The 22,144-nt window shown below is 33.7% G+C and overlaps 4 protein-coding genes across 4 annotated transcripts; 3 read left to right on the top strand and 1 right to left on the bottom strand.

Annotated features, from left to right (window-relative positions):
- Window positions 1-2,372: 2,372 nt before the first annotated feature.
- LOC112801407 (GDSL esterase/lipase At5g08460-like) lies at window positions 2,373-4,007 on the top strand. Its single transcript, XM_025844112.3, has 5 exons — window positions 2,373-2,672; window positions 2,757-2,884; window positions 2,970-3,209; window positions 3,281-3,536; window positions 3,637-4,007. Exons 1-5 carry the CDS (start codon window positions 2,411-2,413, stop codon window positions 3,867-3,869), a joined length of 1,119 nt encoding a protein of 372 aa, XP_025699897.1. The 5' UTR covers window positions 2,373-2,410; the 3' UTR covers window positions 3,870-4,007.
- A 60-nt stretch (window positions 4,008-4,067) lies between these two features.
- Window positions 4,068-6,819, bottom strand: LOC112801404 (SUN domain-containing protein 5-like). Its single transcript, XM_025844109.3, has 4 exons — window positions 6,537-6,819; window positions 4,919-6,216; window positions 4,737-4,822; window positions 4,068-4,445 (listed from the first exon to the last, which is right to left on the bottom strand). The coding sequence occupies exons 1-4, from the start codon at window positions 6,673-6,675 to the stop codon at window positions 4,205-4,207; spliced, it is 1,764 nt and encodes a 587-aa protein (XP_025699894.1). The 5' UTR covers window positions 6,676-6,819; the 3' UTR covers window positions 4,068-4,204.
- Window positions 6,820-10,170: 3,351 nt separating this feature from the next.
- LOC112801405 (cytochrome P450 97B2, chloroplastic) lies at window positions 10,171-15,732 on the top strand. Its single transcript, XM_025844110.3, has 14 exons — window positions 10,171-10,531; window positions 10,662-10,845; window positions 11,031-11,138; window positions 11,523-11,607; window positions 11,894-12,132; window positions 12,479-12,652; window positions 12,763-12,810; window positions 12,922-12,981; window positions 13,288-13,374; window positions 13,506-13,594; window positions 13,930-14,021; window positions 14,297-14,358; window positions 15,215-15,364; window positions 15,437-15,732. Exons 1-14 carry the CDS (start codon window positions 10,428-10,430, stop codon window positions 15,659-15,661), a joined length of 1,707 nt encoding a protein of 568 aa, XP_025699895.1. The 5' UTR covers window positions 10,171-10,427; the 3' UTR covers window positions 15,662-15,732.
- A 3,558-nt stretch (window positions 15,733-19,290) lies between these two features.
- Window positions 19,291-21,855, top strand: LOC112801403 (scarecrow-like protein 3). Its single transcript, XM_025844108.3, has one exon. It carries the CDS (start codon window positions 20,065-20,067, stop codon window positions 21,487-21,489), a length of 1,425 nt encoding a protein of 474 aa, XP_025699893.1. The 5' UTR covers window positions 19,291-20,064; the 3' UTR covers window positions 21,490-21,855.
- The last annotated feature ends 289 nt before the right edge of the window (window positions 21,856-22,144 follow it).

Below are 22,144 nucleotides of genomic sequence, written 5' to 3'. Positions count from 1 at the left end.
GTTCGTACCGGTTTTGACCGGTTCATTTCCTCAAACGGTCAATATACTAAACCGGACCGGTACATGGTCCGGTTCACCGGTTTTTCGGTCGAACCGGCCGGTCCGGTTCGGTTTTTACAACTATGCCACTAACAACCAATGTACATGTGATAGAGGGTTAATAAGAGTATAAGACATTGCACCCACATTCAAAAGTAAAATTAGTTGTGGTTGTGGTAATATGGTGTTAAGCTATTTCTCTAGCTAGTAAACTACTCATTGTTTTCCCGACCTTTTACCTCACGTAATCACATAATACTTTCTTATGCATCCACGAAGCATGCTTTGCATATTCAAACTAAAAGCACTCTTCAATGCACACTCATTTTATTTGTTTTTGTTTGTACAATTGATATTGATTATGGAGCGAGTATGCTTTTTATTTTATGGGAAAGTACGAGGAGCCAATGAAATATTTATACAATGTGTACAATAGAGGTTTATAGAGTATTAGAGATATAATTATTAGTGTTACATTTTCTCATCAGTTAAAACTTTTGGGATGAGTGGTATCATGACATGGTATTAAAACGTTAGATTCGAAAGGTTAAGAGTTCGATCCTTGGTGAACCTTATTTTATATATGCATGCTTTTGTTATACGATGATGATTCAATTAAATGAACTTGAAGAGTAGGTTCACTGAATATTATTGGAATTGTAATCTGTGATGTGGCACATGGGTTCGCATCTAAAATAGGCAAAATAATTCCCATTAGTGTCCCATGATCTTGATATATACATAATATATAGTAGCAGTGCTAAGTGCTAACTAATAATGCAGTATAATAATGGGGAATAAGGTTGAGCTTTAATTTATTTTATCTAGTTTAGAGTATCATCACTCTTCATGTGCGCTTGATCCCACTATGTCCCCATAACATATTAACGTACCTCAATCATCATATCTGAGACGAACCAACTAGAACAACAATAATCAATGGGTGAAGGAAGCAGCCGTTTTATTAGGATTCGAATATGGATAATGGATTTTACTTAGAACATATCTAATTTAAGTTTTGTGCAAGTAAGTCATTTATATAAAAATGGTAGACGACACAAAAAAAAAAAAATGGTAGAGACTAAAAAATTAAAATATGGAAGCGTCAGAGGCGTATATACCCTGAAATAGTTTTGATAGTATGATTTTTACATGTATACGAGACACGCGAAAAGCCTTTCCAATGAAAGCGAAATTTTCGTTTTGTTGGAAGCAAGATTTTTTTAATAAAAACTAAGAGCCTTGCAAATTACAGCAATATTTTAATAAAAATGTGAACATTTTAACACATAGAATAACTTTTTCTGAATTTTTTTTTTTATCAAAATTGTGCTCTATTTTTATCTCTATCAAAATATATTGATCTATATATTAATATTTTACCATTCTAATTCACATTTGAATAATACACTAATATTACATTCTTTTAAAATCTACAGTTGAGATGCATTTATGTATATATACATAATTATATACATGTAAGTGAATATTTTCTTGATGTAAAAAAAATTAACTTAAGAAAACATAGAATAAAAAAATTTTTAATGTACTGTCGTATAAATTATTTTATACATATATTTAAGGTGAAAATTCAGATACAGTCAATTTTATTTGAAGTTGGTAACTGAATACTTGGATAAAAATTTAGTCAAATCATTTAACGACTCTTAATTATTAACTTAATGTTAAATTTTAACTGCACATAAATTTTTACCTATATTTAATCATAATATCCATTAACAAAATAAATTATTTGTTATCTTAATCACGTGAATAATAATTTAAAAAAATAAATAATTAGATAATTATATAAAACGTTACATTAAATTAAACTCTATATTTCACACAAAGAAAACATAATGATTTTGCGAAAATATGTTTGTTAATGTTTAGGGTATCTTTCAGGTGACCGTTTTGGTCGGTGGGGCAGTTCGCTAGTTAGGCACGCGTCAACCTGAGACTATTGTTTCATTTTTTTATTTTATTTTTTGTTTTTCAAGCAATTATTAGATTCCAGATTTTTTACCGACATTTTTTATTTTATGAAATAAAGTAACAATAAACTATAAAGATTTAGTAATGGACTACTAATGGGTATGGTAGTTGAACTTATTTTTATATTTTTTTTTGGAATTGGTAGTTGATTAGAATTAGATTACAAAGCCAATTACAAAAAACTAACTTGGGCTCAAAATGACGACTGAAGCCCACTATTGAAAATTTGGGCCCTTAATGGCATATCAAAACAAAACAAAACAAAAAGAAAAAAGAAAACAGTAGATAGCATATTTAAAAAAAATATTAGTCATTATTATGGTTACCCGCCAAAATTGCTGAGCATATCTGAGAAGTGCAAGAAGAAGAAGAAGAAATGGGTGTGAACGTTATTCTGAACCTTTTGGCAATGTGCACTCTCTTTTCTTCTTCTTTTGCTTCTTCGTTGAAGTCGGCGATTACATTTCCTCCTCTAGCGCCGGCGCTATTCGTGATCGGAGACTCCTCCGTCGACTGTGGAACCAACAACTTCCTTGGAACCTTTGCGCGCGCCAACCACCTCCCTTATGGAAGAGACTTCGACACTCACCAACCCACTGGCAGATTCTCCAATGGCAGAATCCCCGTCGATTATCTTGGTTCGTTCGTTCCTTTCAAGATCCTTACTTTACCTTTTCTTTCTTCTCAAGATTCTAATATCTCATCCAATTTTGCATAAGCAGCTATGCGTCTTGGGCTTCCATTGGTGCCGAGTTATCTAGGGCAAGCTGGAGATGTGAAAGATATGATTCATGGAGTCAACTACGCTTCTGCAGGTGCTGGCATTATCTTTTCAAGTGGCTCTGAATTGGTGTGTTTCTTTTACTTTTATCCCTTTTTTCTTTCTTCCGTCTCCAAAATATTTGTTGAGTTTGATTGAATAATTAACTTTGCAGGGTCAACATATCTCGTTTGCTCAACAAATTCAGCAATTTACTGACACCTTTCAGCAGTTTGTAATAAGTATGGGGGAGGATGCTGCAACCAACCTCATATCTAACTCTGTCTTCTATATTTCTATCGGAATCAATGATTACATTCACTACTATTTGCTCAATGTTTCCAACGTTGATAATTTGTACCTACCCTGGAGCTTCAACCAGTTTTTAGCTTCTTCAGTTAGGCAAGAAATCAAGGTAACAATACAGCAATTTCGCTGCATAGTTTAAGATAATTTGGTACCTGACATGTGATCTTTGTGGCACAGAACTTGTACAATTTAAATGTTAGGAAAGTGGTGGTAACGGGACTGGCCCCTATTGGTTGTGCCCCTCAGTACCTGTGGCAGTATGGTAGTGAAAATGGAGAGTGTGTTGAACAGATAAATGACATGGCCACTGAGTTTAACTATCTCATGAGATACATGGTTATCAAGCTTGGTAGAGAGCTCTCTGATGCCAGTATCATCTTCTGTGACGTGTTTGAAGGCTCCATGGATATCTTGAAGAATCATCAAAGTTATGGTAAAGTACCCACTTTCTTCTTTTAAAAATTTTTTTTTCCTTCTCGGTTTTGATATTCTGGGACATCAAATCTCGCTAAGCTTTTATGTTGTATAATTAGGATTCAATGTCACTAACGAGGCATGCTGTGGATTTGGGAATTACAAGGGTTGGATCATGTGCTTATCACCAGAAATGGCATGCAGTAACGCTTCAAACCATATCTGGTGGGACCAGTTCCATCCAACTGATGCAGTCAATGAAATTTTAGCAGACAACATATGGAATGGTCGGCACACAAAAATGTGCCATCCTATGAACCTGGAGGACATGGTAATTCGAAAGGAAAAATGATTGATTTGTGATGTTAGTTTAGGGTATTATGATTTCTTGCATATATTACTGTAAAGAACCGTGTATATATACAATTATACATATAAGGTTGTACAATGAGAATCTCTTTTATTTGGGCAAATATTCATACTGACACCAGCGAAATTGTTCTCCATTAAACCGACTGAATCAAAGACAATCCTTGCATTTCTTTTAACATTTATCAGCAAGCAGTGACCTTAGTGAGGAGGCACTGAACAAAGTGTTCACTCTTCAGTATACAAAGTGTTCTGTGTTGATTTGATAACCTTATCAAAATTGTATTTACAAGTATCCAAATTTCTACAAGTAACTGCTTAGTTATAGAACAAAATAACGAATATCATTATACTGCAGCATACAAGCAAGGTAACCCATCCTTTTATTGTCCGAGGTCCCTTATCAGCATTATTGTGTGCTTCAGAAAACATCAACGACATGTGGACTGAAGTTATCTTGAGAATCGACATGCAAACAAAAAGAAGACTCATTCCTAACACAGCAAGCTCTTTGATTTCTAGGGCTGCATAATCACTTGCAACCTTTTGAACATCTGATCTGAAATGGGATTGTATGAATGGCATGTCAGGCATCATAGAATATAAAATAGATATCAAAATAAAGAAACATCATGGAACACATGGTAAGGAACATTGGTCATGGAAGAACAGTTACAACCGGAGAAAATTATCAAACAGGAAGAGGAGTGGCTAACAGAGGTTAAATTTAAATTCGGCGCAAGACAAAGACATGCATTTTTATAACCAACAATGGGTTTTAATGAAAGGTACCACAAAGATCCATTATTTATCATATCAAGTAACTTCATTATAATCATATTAAATTAACCTTAGCAATAAATTTTGTCTGGCCAGTTCATCAAGTTGGGATGAGACAGCATCTTTCCATGACTCAACTTCGGATATTTCTTTTTCCTGGGAAAGGAAAGAGACAAAATAACTAGCACATTCAGACAGAATAACAATGATGAGAAGACATGAAATAGGGAAAGAAATAGCAAATGGTAATACCATATTTGCATTCCTCTCCCGTAGGTCTTTAATCTCTGACTTGCTTTGTCCCAGGCATTCTGATAATTTTTGCAACTCTTTCTCAAAAGCAGGTATTGTATCGCATTGTCTCCTGTTCAACTCTTTGATATAATTCCCGATTGTGGATAAGTTCGCCTCCACTGACCTCACTTTTTGCACTAAAATCCTCATAACAGTGTCACCAGCTATCCTACCATTTAGCTGTTGCCTCAATTCTAGTACAGGATCAGGAACCAAGTTCACCATTGGTGGAGTTTTTGCCACCTCCACAACAATCTTCTGAGCGTCATCATTAACAGTTGATATCTCAGTAGGCACACTATCATTCATACTTTCATTGTCTTTTCTTTTCTCAATTTGACCAGCTTCTAGCTTCAAAGAAGGGGTATCACTGGCATTGTGCTCTGAAGACTTCTCTGGCATGGCTCCCACAGAAGCAACAATAAGATCCTCAAGCATTCTCTCTATTGCATCAATACCATAAACCTCCACAACACTCAAAGTGCAGTAAAACTCAGATCCATAATGACTAAGCAAGCTCAACTTCAAATACCTGGCCCATTTGGGTTCAAGAAGCCTAAAGGTCTGAGCATGCTTCACATTTGCGGCAATGAAGTTTCCCATCATTGTCCATGATTCAGTTGGATAGCTCATACTACCAGCCAATTCAAATTCCTTGAAGTTCGAAGAATAATGCTCAAAGTTTGCAATTTTCACAGTATCAACCAGAGTCGCTTCTGCAAGCTCAATAACAACAAACTTATCTCCAACAGAACAAGGATTCCTCAAGTACTTATCATGATCCTTCCCTAGTATATTGTTGGCACCTTTGGCCTCTTTATTGTGAGCCACCACCTTGGCACCTTTGGACTCAGAGGCATAGTTGTACACTGAGCCATCAGGTTCAAGCCTGTGAGTTATATTAACGACCACAGGGGTGATCACCTCCTTGGGTTTTTCTTGCTTCACTATGGTGATCACTTCCTTGGGTTTTTCTTGCTTTGCTATGTTTTGGAATTCGACATAACTGAGGTATGAAGTAGGTTGATGAACTTTTTCATCAGCATTTTGTGCTAGTGGAAGAATCTTCTCTTCTTGCTCTTCTTCAGAAGGTTGCAGTTTGCACACTAAATCAGTGCTGCTACCTAAAACTTTCCAAAATGCTATCTCTAATCTACTTGTTTTGGAAAGAGAGTAACTGTGCTTTGTAGTTTTTTGTTTAAGGCAGCCGAGACTATTGGAGCTAGCTGAGTCACTGAACTCTATTACAGCTGCATCTGTGAATAAAGCATTGCTTGTTACTGCTGTAGATAGGAATATAGGAATATTCATACTACTACTATTTCTGTTGTTATTATAGTCACAGTATAGCAACTAAGCCTTATTCCACTAGCTAGAACCAACTGCATGAATCAAACCAAGTCATTGCAAACTGTTTACGATAATTTCAGTACAGAACATAATATCGAGGAACAAATTGGTATTATTAATGGAATTAGAGCTTGTATTTTTGTTATTAACATTTTTTGTTTCCTGATAAATGCGAGAGACCTAGAAATGGGGGAAATATAAACATATATGAATAAAAAAAAGTAACCTGAAGTTGCATGAAGGAGGCGAAGATTGGAGCGCAATGTGAAGAAAGAGAATAGGAAGAAGGTGAAAAGTGACGGTATTGCATGGTTGCATTGGCATTTGCAGTTTAATTTCGGTGGATAAAGAGGTTGATGCTTCATATTTCATTCGAATTGTTGAATCATCTTCTTCGTCGCTGGGTGATTGAGATGCAGCTAAAAGTGGTAAAACTACACGAAACAGTATACAAAGTTTTTGCGTTTTATGCTCAATTTTCTGTTGTCGTTAACAAAAAGGATGGCGAGGAAGGAGAGTAGGGTGCCTTTGGTTTGAGTTTTTATTTTTTTTTTTTATTTTTAATATTTTTTTGTTTTTTAGATTTTATTAAAAAAATAATAGAAAAATAATAAATTTTATTTTTATTTTTTTTTTATTTTTACTTTAATTTTTGTAAAATATAAAAAATAAAAAACATAAAAAATAAAAATGCAACCAAATGTACTTTTAGTTTTTCATTTTTTTCATTAACTTTTAAAAAATATTTATATAATTCATTAACTAATTTGTCACAAATTTAATTTTTATTTAAAATCTTGAGTTATTTTATATACAGTATTTAAACTTTAACATTAGTTTAAACGGACAAATAATTTAAATTGGTTATATAATTTTTTTATAGAGTAAAGTGATAATTAGATTCTCGAAAATTTTTATTTAAGATTAATTAGCCTTTGAAAAAAAAGTATTAATTAGATTCTCTAAACAGTAAACATATTTTTCAAAAAGTATTAATTAGATTCTCTAAACAGTAAACATGCATATCTTTTTGTGTCAATGGAGAGTAAGAAACAAAATAAAATTAGTTATGTATTTATGCTTCCGTGTCAATAGATAGTGCAAAAACGAAATGGAATTGATTATGTATTCTGTTATCTATAATAGTGTATGTTCCATTACTATCACATGAGTATGAAAATGATGTTTTTTAGACAATGAAATATTTATTATTTATTAAGTTTTTATATAATATTTATGAATTACTTTTTATTTATCACAAATCATATTAAAACAGGTAAATTTTTACTCTAAAAGGTGTTATCTACATAATAATCTTTTATAAATGGATACGTCCCAATAAGTAAAGTAATAGTATATATAAGCATAACCATTAAATTTTACGCAATAAATTGATAAAATGACATAACATGCTTACCGTTTGCTTCGTGAAAGATCAAATGTACTTTTTTTTTCTTCAAGTACTAATTAGGCTCAATTTGGATAAATAGCTTAATTAAGTTTGATGATTTATCAGTGGCTAAGAGAAGGGGGTTGAATCTTAGCCCCTTATTTTTGCTTAATAACTCTTGCTGTCTTTCAGAACACTTGAGCAGATATTTCTTATATTTGTCTCGTGCCTAGCCAAGAGACTTTTTCGTTTTGTCTCGTGACTAGCCAAGAGATATTTTTCAGTTTTGTGTCCTATGCAGCAGAATCAGAAATGGAGTAGAAGAGAGAGAAAATTACACCAAAATATATCCTGGTTCAGCTGCTAAGTGCAATGCAGCCTATATCCAGTCTCCATCACAACAATGATAGAATTTCACTATAATAATCTTTGATTACAAACACCAATTCTCCCTAGGAACTACCCTTCCTATCTGGGACAAGTCCAAAATCTATTCCCAAAACTGAATTTGACTTGGTAACCCACCAAGCTTTCAACTGCTAAGTGCTAACCCAACTTGCAAGGAGATTCCCACAGAATCATGAGACACAACACAGATGTACAAAGGATCTCTAAGGACATCTATGGCTTTTTCTTTTAATTTTACACTCTCTGCCTTTTTTCGCTCTATGGTTTTTTCTTATAAACCTCACTGTTTGTCTTTTTCCATGAGACTCAAGACAGACAAAATTAAACAGAAAATTACAAAATAGAAAACATTGAAGGAGAAGAACTTCTGTTAGGTTAGGTAGCTATGTGAACATTGTGCTTTCACTCTTTTCCTTACTTCAAGCCCTGGCTGTTCTCCCTTATTTATAGAAGGGAAGCTTCCACGGTTGAGACTGTTGAACCAAGCTAAACTTCTTCTTCTTCATGTAAAATCGGTTCGGCCAAAGAGAGAGGAGAGATAACCGAATGTAAAACCCAACATGCAATTACCTTTGTGTCTTCCCTTCACACTAAGTTTCATCAATCCGGGCCATCCATCTTGACTTGCACTTGAAGAAGGATTCCTAGCCCTTGATGCGTTCTTGATGCATGACAGCTCCATCTGCTCAAACTTCTGCCTCTTCCTCCACGTAGCTACAATAGCTACCTCCTGTGGTGGTTGATCAAAAGTTGAGACGAGCCATCCCTCCAAGGATCTTCTTCCTCTGACCGAGATCATCTTCTTCTATTTTTGGTATGGAAAGCATGAGTTTACTTTACCAAATCTTACCCATTTTTGGTGAAGATCTTAGCCACAGCATACTTTTTGTTTTATTTGTCTTGCCATCATTACAATGGTCTTTAACTTGCATCTAGCTTCTTCTTCTTTACTTTGATAGTTTGCAAAAGTTTCCATGCTTTCTCTGTGAAGTGACCAAATGCAAGAAGAGAGATGAGAGAGAAAAGAGAAAACTTTTAATGGATTTGAATAAAGGAATTAAAATGAATTAATTTTGCTTTTCTTTGCTGAGTAGCGTGTAGCATTAATACTAGCAATCAAATTAATTTCTCTTTCTTTTTCATGTTTCTAATGTCTGCATTAACTCTACTTAATAGAATTTGAATTCCATCAAACAAAGGATGTGGGATCCGTTGGAGCATGCAACATTGAAGGAAATGGATTTTATAAAGTTAAAAGAGTATAAATTTTTTTTTGGCCCATTTTCTTTTTTATTTTGGACCAGCAACTTTGTTGGATTTTAAAATTTGTTTTCCTAGTCCAAACAAGTATAACAATTCAGCCATAATTCATATAACAATTTTGCATAGAACTGAATGTATTTTTAGCACAATTGGGCTTGCTATATTTTTTATGTTCTTTTCTGCCTAATGCTAAATCTGCAAGTAACAAAATTATTAATTAGCAAATATGAATTAAAGATCAAATTAATAATTTTGTAATTAATTATATTAATAATGTTTGATCATCATCAATTTAAATTAGAGTTTTCCAAACTCATTAAAGTTCCTTTTGAAAAAATAATAAATAATTATATTAAAAGTAGTTTATAAATAAGTTATTTTGTATTTAAATTTTTAGTTCTAAAAGTGTTTATTTTATAGAAATGTAATAAAAAGTAGTAGTAGTATTATGAAAGAAGTCATTTTTTAACTTCTCTATAAACTCCAAAATAACTTTTTAAAAAGCTACCATTTGGTTTTGAAAATTGCACTAAACATTAATACTACTGCTTTTCATAAGTAAAAAACTCAAAAAAATTACTTTTAAAACTTTCCAAACAGAACCCTTAGTTCGAAATCGAAATTTTCAAGAACTTAATTGTCATTTTACTCTTTTTTATATAAGATTAAAAATAAAAATAGAATTAATTATTCCTATAAAATTATCTTTACAAAAATAATTAAAAATTATTAAATAATTTATTACATTTAATTAAATTATTATTTTTATATGAACACATCATTTAAAAAAGAGAAAAATATTTGAATGGAGTTTAGCACCGCCCGGGCCAACGGAGAGTAATCCGAAAAAATGAAAATATCCAATGAAGTGAGTTTTGCAAGTAACCATAACAGGACACACATGGTGGTGATGGTGGTTTTCACTTTCCACCTCATCCTTCTTCATTCTCCCACTTCCCACTTCCCATTTCCAAAATCAATAAATCAATAAACAAAGCAACAGTGAGTGTCAACTGTCAACTGGCAACTTCACCGTGCAGTGTGCACCCAACCACCATGGCTATGGTACTCTCACACACCTCAACCTTCACTACTTTCAATTTACACACACAGAAACCGCTTCTTCGCTCAACCGCCTTCCATTTCCCGCTCACTATCAGGTACCACCTGGACTTTGTTAATTTAGTAATAATATTGATATTTGATATTTCTGTCTAATGTTCGCGAGGATTATGTGTTAATCAATTGAGGTTTTAGTTAATTAAGGGTTGTTTATTGTGGATGACGTAGATGCCAATCTTTTAACACCGATAAGCAGCGCAAATCAAACAGGAACCTGCTTGATAATGCTAGCAACCTGCTTACAAACTTCCTCAGCGGTGGAAGCATAGGGTCCATGCCAATTGCTGAAGGTGCTGTCACCGATCTCTTTGGTCGACCTCTCTTTTTTTCGCTATACGATTGGTTCTTGGAGGTACCTACTTCACACTTTCAGTTACTTAGCTTAAAATTCTATGTTTCAGAATCAGAGTTAGTAGGCTTATTATGTACGAGAATATATGGCATAGGGTGCTCAAATTACTTGTATTTCCATTGTTTTCATCTCAGTTGACTTTGCTAGTTTTAATTATCCTCTCAAGATGTTGTTGAATGTGACAGCACGGTTCTGTTTACAAACTTGCGTTTGGGCCCAAAGCATTTGTTGTTGTATCGGATCCCATAGTTGCAAGACATATTCTGCGAGAAAATGCATTCTCTTATGACAAGGTACCCCCGTCTCTTGTTATGATTGGGTCAATCCTTTATCTATAGATTTGTTAAAATGATATTCTGATATTGAATATGTTCATTGTGATTAGTACCTTGCAGTATTGCCCAAATTGGTCGGGTTGAGGATCCATTGTAACAGTAGTGGCTACTACTTTAGCATTTCTAATAATAAATTAATTACTGTAGTATAGGATAAACATATGAATCGTGAAGTTTGTAACTGGTTGTCCATTAAAATATTGACGAAGAGGTTGTAGAAAATGTGTTGTACTTTTATGAGCTTGAATTTGTTGGTTTCTCTGATGTGCTTTCTAGACTCTAGTTAAAACCATTTTCTAATTCTCTCTAGTTTCTATTCTGCTTGTTTACTAAAATAATTAGGGAGTACTTGCTGATATCCTAGAGCCAATAATGGGAAAAGGACTCATACCTGCGGACCTTGATACTTGGAAGCAAAGAAGAAGAGGTGTGCAAACTGTATTTATTTTCTTCCTTTTCCATTTCCCCCTTATTTCTACTGTGTTACGTATCCCAAAAGAACTGCCAAAGAGCCTCTAGCACTCAAAATAATGTCAACAAATATGCTGTCAGAATGTCAGATATAACTCTCAAATCGGTGAATGGAGCTAGTATTTTCTATTGGTGGACTGCTGTCCTGAACTGGATTAACACCACTAATCTGCCGTGGTAATATTATCAAGAGTTTTATGAATGTAACCTGATGCTTAACTGGGTATTCCTGAAAATTTCAGTTATTGCTCCGGGTTTCCATGCCTCGTACTTGGAAGCCATGGTCAAAATATTCAGAACTTGCTCAGAAAGAACAATATCAAAGATCAATCAGCTTCTTGAACAAGAGGGCAATGATGGACAGAAGTTGATTGAATTAGATCTTGAGGCGGAGTTTTCTAATTTGGCTCTTGATATTATTGGGCTTGGTGTGTTCAACTATGATTTTGGTTCTGTCACCAAAGAATCTCCTGTTATTAAGGTTTGACAAAAGGTTTATACATTTCAAGTATATGACATCGATGTTGCCTACAGTATAAAATGCAAATAGAAATGCTGCTGTTCTTTCTTATATTTCTTTCATTTTAATATGTATGCTCAATCTTTTGTATAGTTTTTGAGAGAGAATTTCTAGAAACAATTATGTGGGTAGAAAACAAACAGAATTGTCATCATTAATATAAGTAGACAGCTAAAGTTTTGTCATATTTTCAGCAATTAACTGATTGTTTATTCAATGTATGAACATACAATTCAGAATTTTAGGCTATATTTGCTGTCCCTAGCTAAGAGAGCTTACATACCCTATACTATTATATCCATTATAGGCAGTATATGGCACTCTTTTTGAAGCCGAGCATAGGTCCACTTTCTACATTCCATATTGGAAAGTTCCATTGGCATCATATATAGTCCCGAGGCAGAGGAAGTTTCAAAGTGACCTCAAGGTCATCAATGCTTGTCTTGATGAACTTATCAGAAACGCAAAAGAGAGCAGACAGGTGAGATAATACTTTGGTTCAGTGACTGATTGCACGAATAGTATCTGCATTTGGCTATTATATTGTGTTGACTTTACATAAACATCATCCTGATTGCATTCTATTTGCAGGAAACTGATGTTGAGAAACTGCAGCAAAGGGACTACTTAAATTTGAAGGTGTCTGTTTATCTGTATGAGATCTAATGTCTATGTCAAATGTTAACTATCCAGTTCATTCCCTGAAATATAGGAGTTCTATAAATGCCGCAATGTTTAAAATTTTTACAGGATGCAAGTCTTCTGCGTTTCCTGGTTGATATGCGAGGAGCTGATGTTGATGATCGTCAGGTATATCTCTTCCACAAAAAGCGATCCTGAATTCCTGACTAAAACTTAGGTTGGTTTTGGATAGTTGGTAAAAATCATGTCTTGACAACATTATCTCCTTGTCTAGAAACATGTGAAACTATTCGGTTCTTTTAAATTCTGTTGATCCAGTTATACATTTTAGGTATTAATAGTATGTTTAGTTTGGGTGTAAATATACAAGTATAGGGTAAAGTTACATGGTTAATAGTATGCTAAGTATAGGGTAAAGCTACATGGTTAATAGTATGCTTTATTTACTTCTTACTTCTCTCTCCATTTTGACAGTTGAGGGATGATTTAATGACAATGCTTATTGCTGGTCATGAGACAACAGCTGCAGTTCTTACTTGGGCAACTTTCCTTCTATCTCAAGTATGTTAATCTCAAAGTTGATATAATTGCCTGTTCGTGAAAGACAATTCTGGATCTTTGGTTATCGTAGCTTCTCTTCAGATTCTTCTCTTTGGCCAATACCATCTTACTGATTATTGAACTCACTGCAGAACCCGGACAAAATGAGGAAGGCTCAAGCAGAGGTAGATTCAGTGCTGGGTACAGGAACACCAACTTACGAATCACTTAAAAAACTGCAGTAGGTGCTCATTTCATGTCAGATTTTTACTTGCTTCCACCTGTTTGATAGCCAATATTTTATTAGGAAATACAAGATATATAAATTTATCATAAACGGTCAGTAATCTTATTTACTAGGGAAAAGGGAAAGGAAGAGAGAGAAAAAGGAAGGGGGGGGGGGGCGGACGCCATGTCAAGATGAAAAACTGGCAGCATTATGCATCTAATTTCAGTCATTATTTCATCAATTGAACCTTATATTCATTTAGTTCTTCCAAAATGGGATCTGGTTTAACTTTGAGCGTTGAAGTTGGTGTTTTACACTTGAAATTTATTGCATGTATAATGTGTCAGGTACATTAGACTTATTGTTGTGGAGTCTCTCCGTTTGTATCCTCAACCACCTTTGCTGATTAGGCGTTCACTCAAACCCGATGTTTTACCAGGTATTGACTTGACTTTTAATGATTACTTGTCGAAACGGAGTGGAAAATGGAAACCCGTGTATGAAGCCTATGCACCTCTAAGTCTCTAACAAACCGTTAATGTGATTTTAGTATTTTTTTTCCCAAAACATTGATGTTAATCCTATTCATTACTTTTATGATGGATTTCTATTTGTCACTGAACATGTGACTATTTATGTTTCTTGTCTAGATAATTTTTTATTTGTTGCTTCCATCTGAGATGATGTATCTATGGACATACGTCACTTTTTCAGGAGGGTACAAAGGTGATAAAGATGGTTATGCGATTCCTGCCGGGACTGATGTCTTCCTTTCTGTGAGTAAAAACTTTTCTAGCACCTGCTTTTCAGTGAGCAAGTGGATGCTGCATATGCATGAATTATATATAAAAAAAAATGTTTTATATACCCATTTTGGCATACTAAGCCCGCACATACTGAGTCATACTCCTCCACTATTGAATGGTGTGTAGTTATACTTGTTAGAATCTTGATATAACTCTTAAAATCTTTTAGTATTACAATTTTAAATGAGTTAATAATTTTACAAATTTTCTATTAGGTTAGATGAGTTTACATATTTAATTTATTTTTCTGACGTAAAATCTTGATTCTCTACCTTGCCTATGAGATCAACGGGTGATAACTTTGAAAGAGGAAATCCAATTTTTTTTTTTTTGTGTGGGCAAATAAATTTATTTATTTAGTGAATAGCATTGCAAATTTGCAATCTTTTAAAGTGGGCCTTTTGCGTGTTCTGTGGAGTTCACTAAACAGACATTTTGCTGATGCATTGACAGTGGTGTTGGACTGTTGGAGAGTACCCCATATTTCCTAACTTCCACTTTTATTATAAACAAAAAATAAAGCCTGTTTCTTGTGATTTTGGTTTATTTTGTACATATTTGGCAGATAATGCTAGGAAGACAATCACCAAAATTATTTTATTTTATTTAACATCTATAATTTCATGTATATCATATTTATAATTACTCATTTATTACATTTAAAATTATCTAATTATTCCAAAGACAATTAAAGAATGCAAAATAAAGTAACTTTGAGCTATCTTGAGTCGACTCTCAAATATTTTTATATTTCACGAAGTTTACATTTTTAGTTTTTTACTCTCCCTTAGAAGTGGCTGGCTGCTCTAAATATTCCTATGTGCAGGTATATAATCTGCATAGATCTCCATATTTTTGGGAGCGCCCTGATGAATTTGAACCAGAGAGGTTTTTGGTGCAAAGAACCAACGAACAAATTGAAGGATGGGCTGGTTTTGACCCATCTCGAAGTCTTGGAGCCTTATATCCAAACGAGGTTTCTCTCTTTTCATAATGTTTATTTATTGTGTGTTTTATTTATCGATTGATATATATAATATTTGATCAGATCATATCGGATTTTGCATTCTTGCCTTTTGGTGGTGGACCACGAAAATGCGTTGGGGACCAATTTGCTCTGATGGAGTCCACTGTAGCGTTGGCTATGCTGCTACAGAACTTTGATGTGCAATTGAAGGGGACCCCCGATTCGGTTGAGCTAGTTACCGGGGCAACTATCCATACCAAAAATGGATTGTGGTGCAAATTGACAAAGAGATCTAATTTGCACTGAACTTAACCATCATCAACTGTATCATCATTTATCAAGTCAAATAAAATAGTAATAATTGCTTTTGGTCTGAATTTGGCTCCCAACTGAAAACTGTTGCATTCTCAGATAAGTGTTTCATAACGAATATATGATTGTTTGGAACACTAAGTATTAAAATTACTGAATACATAATCAAAACTTCATCAAAATTATAATGGATCCTAGACCATGCTACGTAGGTTAATCAAGTAGTTTAACTAAATGCCGTCAAAAACAACAAAGTAGACTTAATTGAAGGGTGATCTTTGTAGATTCTTTGATGAGATGCAGCCCACTAGAACAGCTTCGGATAAACTATTAAACATTTATAGAAAATCAAGTTATTTGGCTTTTTTATTTTACCAATAAGGTTGTAATATTTTAAATAAATATATAAGCTACTTATGAGTATTAAACAAAATTGTATTATTTGTAACCATGTTTTAATTTTTCTTACAATGTCTTTAAATATTATAATGTCTCTTTAAATATGTTCTAGAAATAGTTTCAACTTTCAAATAATATTAGTCTGAGACGATAACAAAGGTGAAGAGGCCTCTACAATCTACCTTGGATACTTTCATTTATTGGATGCGTAGACTTTTGTATATACGTGTGATAATTTAATCAACTACAAAATTAAAAATATTAGCATAATAAGTAAAGACTCAATTACTCACATCTCCTAAAATTAAGTTACATACAATACCGTCTTATTCATTAAACTATTCAATAACTTTCTTTGATCCTTATATAATAATAATATTATGGACAAATTACATAAATAAATAAAGTATAAATTTAAATTATCTAATTATAATATTTTTAAATTAATTATATTTTTGATCCTGTACTTATTCTATATAAACAGTTACGGACAATAAAGATTTTAAAATTTATATGTAAATCATAATAAATTGTAATGATTTACGAAAATATTTAAATTTTATATCCAGATTTACTAAATACATACATAAATTAGATAAATAATTTTCAATATTAAAATATAAATATTATAAAAATCTATTTAAATTTAAAAAATGTAATGTTTTAAATTAAAGTGTAAATAATACCTAATTTTTTTCTTATCTCACTTTACTTAATTGATTAATATTGGCTTAAAAAAATTATAACCTTTCTTATTTCATTTTAAGCTAATTGAATTTTAATTAATTATATTTTAAATTAAAATCTTACATTTTAAAAATATTTTTAAATTTTTTAATATCAAAATTTTAATATTTAAATTATTTTGTAGAGAGATATAAATAACTCCTTGCAAACTTATAAATTCTTAAAATGTATCATAAAATAGTTCTTTAAGTTTACAGAAGTTATAAGGAGTTATATTAATATCATATTTATACTCTAAAAGAAAAAAAATTATAATTAATATTCATCAATAAATATTATAAACACATCATTGTTATATATATATATATATATATATATATATATATATATATATATATATATATATATATATATATATATATATATATATATATTCTAATTACTATATGCACACAAAATTTTATTCTCTTAAAAGACTTAAACACCTATGCATGTCAATTTGAACAAAACATAATGTAAAATTTATTCATACATCTTAATCTTAATTTTTTAAAAATTAATATAATTTTAGATAAAATAAATTACTATTAATTCTAAACCTTTTGAAAATTGCATATATATAATTTTTTAAAATACATAATAATATTTATTTCTTAAATTTTTGTAAATTTTCGTACGTAGTTTACGTGTTGAAGTTATTCTTCACGTTACTTTACTGCATCTAGTAGTTTATAACTTTAGTCACTTCTCTCGTAAATCTCTACTAAAATATAAATGTTTATACCTGACCTAAAAACATTAAATCAGATTCAAAAAGAATAAAAATCCACCCACAAAAGGTGGCCTCCTCCACTTACTCGACCTCCTAGAGATAGGAGGTCCGGCGCCACAAAAAAAGTTCTTCTTTAATTATCGGAATAAGCAACGAACTTCTTAAATATCTCCTACAATCTCTTTCTTTTATCTAAAAAAGAAATCTCAACAAATTTTCAAGAATAAGGGACGGTTATGTATCATCAAAAGTAGAACTATTCTAATGTTGATTATCTTTCTACTATAAATATTAAATACACTGACATCCTCAGATATATTCAAAATTCAATCTACTAAAAACTTGCTTAAAATCCTTGCTAACTTAAGTATCGGAGTTTCTTGCAGGTATCACCTCCATCTCCTCATGAGGAATTCGGACGGCGGTACCTCGACACCAGCACAAGTCGGATGCTGCCTCAGAATGAGTATGGACCTCACATTCAGGACCAATATTCCGAGGGTTACAAATAGTGATTTGGGCCTGAATGAGGACCAGACTTCTGAGGCAGCATTAGCAAGAGACTCCAATACTTAACTTAGCAAGGGTTTTAAGCAGGTTTTTAGTAGATTGAGTTTTGAATATACTTAAATATGTTAGTATATTTATAGTAGAAAGATAGTCACCTTTAGAGTAGTTCCACTTTTGATGATGGATAACCGTTCCCTTATTTTTGGGAATTTGTTGAAATCTTCCTTCTAGATAAATGGGAGAAATTGTAGAAGATATTTCAGGAGTTCGTTGCTTGTTCAGATAAGTAGGGTAGAACTTCTTTTGTCGCTAGAGGTCGAGTAAAGTAGAGGAAGCCACCTTTTTTGGGTGGCTTTTAATTTTTTTTTTTACTTGATTTAGTGTTTTTGGACTAGAATATGGATAATAACTATTTTAAAAATATTATAATTAAATAATTTTAGACTATATTTTATTTATTTATGTAATTTACTTTAATATTATATTTAATATTTCATAAATATGACACAATTTGTGTGTGTACACTCCACATATAATAATAATCTGACAAAACATCAAATGAAAATGGTTGATTCGAATATACTATCAATGCATAAGGCTTAATTTTCGGTATCACTTAACTTTTATAGTTGTTATTCATTTTCGCTGATCTTCATACATTTTATTAGTAAAAGTTGATCTAGAATCCGGTTTTGGAGAATTTAATAACATTCCGATTCGATGGATAGCAGAGTAGTTTATAGTTAAAAGACAATATAGTGATTTGGTTTGAGAGACAGGGCCACCTAACCAGCAGGTCAGGTGGCATGTTATTAGAGTATGGTAATTTCCTAAGGAATTGGCAATTTCTAAGAAGAAAAATGGAATTTAGCTTAGGGTATGTCCTAAAAATGCCACCTAAGAATCCACAAGTAGAGATAAATGTGCAATCTACTTTTGGAGGTATCCTTAACCCCCTTGTCTGTTTGTCTTAATTGAAGAAGATAATACCAATTGTATGGTCATTGCGTTTGAAAATAAAACAAAACCATGTTTTGGCATCACATTGGGAGGCTTTCTTGCTATTCTCACACTCTCACTCACAACCCACTAGGAAACAAAATTGAGGGCAATGTTTGTCTTTGCTAAGGCATGTTTGGATTGTTGTAACCTTAGGGAATATTAAAACCCCTTGGCCAGCCCCGATTCCCTATCCACCTAAGAACAAGACAAAAGAAAAAAACGTTTAAAGTTGGAAAAAGTTTAGGTCTTTAGAGAGAGAAAACGAACTAAAAGACAGAAACTGCCGAGAGAGAGAGCTTGGCACTCTCGCACACAAATTCCATATACTCCACTCAGCACTCAGGACTGAGTGAAGTTAATGACAAACAAAACGATAAAGACAAACGCACCCTTCACGCATTGTCGACAAAACAACGTTGCCATGAACAAGTAACAACAACAACCTCTTCCTCCTTGAATCCTGAGCCCAAACTCCAACCCTTGAATTCCACTCCACTCCCCATTACCGGTTCACACTTTTCCAAGGGGCAAGCTTTGGAATTTTCGTGGGGCTTCCTCTCCATTCTTCTTCAATTACAAAACCCACTAACCGATTAGATTTCCCTTCTCTCCTTCTCATAACTCTGCTAATGTGCTTTTTCTGTAGGGTTCCCTTTCCTCTGCTCTTTCTCCTTCACTTTCTCGGATGAAGCTTGAGCTTCCTAATCTGATCAACCTTTTCTACTTCTAATCTTTCTTTTTCTTTTGTTTTTATCTGGACCAGCAACCACCCTGCTTTGCGTGTGGGATCTGCACAACTTGACTGTGAAATCATCTTCATTATAATAACCATAGTCCCTTTCACCAACCGCTGTGCTTGCCTTAATATCTGTATATGCTTATTCGTTATGTGTTCTTTGGGTTCTTCAAGTTTATCCCTTGTTTTGTATAACATGTGATGCTGATATATTAGAGCCTAAAACTAAAGCCTTTTTTTTTTTGAGCGCTCTCTTTTCAATCATCGCTCTTTTTCTGTTGCTGTTGTTACATGGGATCAATGTTTCAAGAAGAAGGGTCATCTTCTGTAACTTCGTCACCCCTTCAATTCTTCTCGATGATGTCACTGTCACCTAGCATAGGATCTCCATACACATGGCTAAGAGAGCTTAAATCAGAGGAAAGGGGATTGGCCTTGATCCATTTGTTGCTGACTTGTGCAAACCATGTGGCTGCTGGTAGTCTTGAGAATGCAAATGTAATGCTTGATCAAATTTCCCAGTTAGCTTCCCCTGATGGCGACACTATGCAACGAATCGCCGCATACTTCAATGAAGCGCTGGCCGATAGGATACTCAAGACATGGCCTGGTCTCCACAGGGCCCTCAATTCCACCAGGATTGTCATGGTTTCAGAAGAAATTCTTGTCCAAAAGCTCTTTCTGGAGCTTTTCCCGTTCTTGAAGGTGTCATATATACTGACAAATCAGGCTATTGTTGAAGCAATGGAAGGAGAGAAAATGGTGCACATAATTGATCTCAATGCTGCCGAACCTGCGCAATGGATTGCTCTCCTCCAAGTTTTTAGCGCACGCCCTGAAGGCCCTCCTCATTTGAGAATTACCGGGGTTCATCACCAAAAAGAGATTCTAGAGCAGATGGCTCACAAGCTTACTGAAGAAGCAGAAAAGTTGGATATCCCCTTCCAATTCCATCCTGTAATCAGCAAATTAGAGAATCTTGATTTTGACAAGCTTCGGGTGAAAACCGGAGAAGCATTAGCAATAAGTTCTATTCTGCAATTGCATTCCCTTTTAGGCCTGGATGATGAGGCCTTGCGAAGAAGATCTCCTCTTTTGTCGAAAAACTCAAACGGAATTCACCTGCAGAAAGCCTTGCTGATGAATCAAAGCACATTAGGTGATTTGCTTGAGAAAGATACACTGAATGGCTACAGTCCAAGTCCTGACTCGGCCTCATCCTCGCCGGTTTCTTTAACAGCTTCAATGACTGCAGAGAGCTTTCTCAATGCCCTATGGGGATTATCACCAAAAGTGATGATTGTGACAGAACAAGACTCTAATCATAATGGTTCAACCCTGATGGAGAGAGTACTAGAAGCTCTGTATTCTTATGCGGCATTGTTCGATTGTTTGGAATCCACTGTCTCTAGGACATCAGTGGAGAGATTAAAGGTGGAGAAGATGCTTTTTGGTGAAGAAATCAAGAATATCATTGCTTGTGAGGGAGCTGAAAGAAGGGAAAGACATGAAAAGCTAGATAAGTGGATCCAGAGACTGGATTTGTCCGGGTTTGGCAATGTGCCGTTGAGCTATTACGGCATGTTGCAGGCGCGGAGATTCCTGCAGAGCTGTGGTTGTGAGGGATACAAGATGAGGGAGGAGAATGGTTGTCTAGTAATTTGCTGGCAGGATAGACCTTTGTTTTCAATATCTGCTTGGAGATCTAGGAAGTGAGAACTAAGAACAAGCCAGACAATGATTCAAAGACAACAAAATTAGTCTTAAGGTTTATATTTTGTTTTGTTTTATTTTTCTTTGTTGGTATGGAAGAGACTTTGCCAATATGGTAAGGCAAGTCATCAAAATTAGCTTAGAGATAGTCCTATTTCCCAGTTAAACTCCATCATGAGGAGGAAAGAAAAAGTGGGAATACAGAGAAAGTTGTGAGGGAATGAAGAACTTGTTCTTTTTTTTCTTTCTTTCTTTTTTTCTGGTTCTGTTCATCAGTGTTTCAATGCTGCTCATTTTTATTTTTCATGAACTCTTATACCCTAACTTGTATCTGCCATTTGGTGTGTATATTATAAGCTATTTCTCTCATTTACTTGTTCAGTGTTAGTTGAAGACATAAATTGATTCTCTTTGTCCCCAATCACTAGTACTTCAGATGACAATGGAGCTGAAAACTTGTGTTTTGTATTTGTAAGATCTAACCTATTTTATTTTGTTTGATTTTCGTTTGAACTATATTTCACATTGTTGTACTATGATAGTATGATTCGCATTATTGTGTTGAACTCTAAAAAGAAAAAGAGTAAAGGACATTTTCGTCCCTGACCTTTTTTTTTGCGAACATTTTCGTCATCAAGCAATGGAAAATACATTAAAG

Source organism: Arachis hypogaea, chromosome 5 (assembly GCF_003086295.3).
Source record: "Arachis hypogaea cultivar Tifrunner chromosome 5, arahy.Tifrunner.gnm2.J5K5, whole genome shotgun sequence".
NCBI lineage: Eukaryota > Viridiplantae > Streptophyta > Magnoliopsida > Fabales > Fabaceae > Arachis > Arachis hypogaea.
This window is presented reverse-complemented; position numbering and strand designations above follow the sequence as displayed.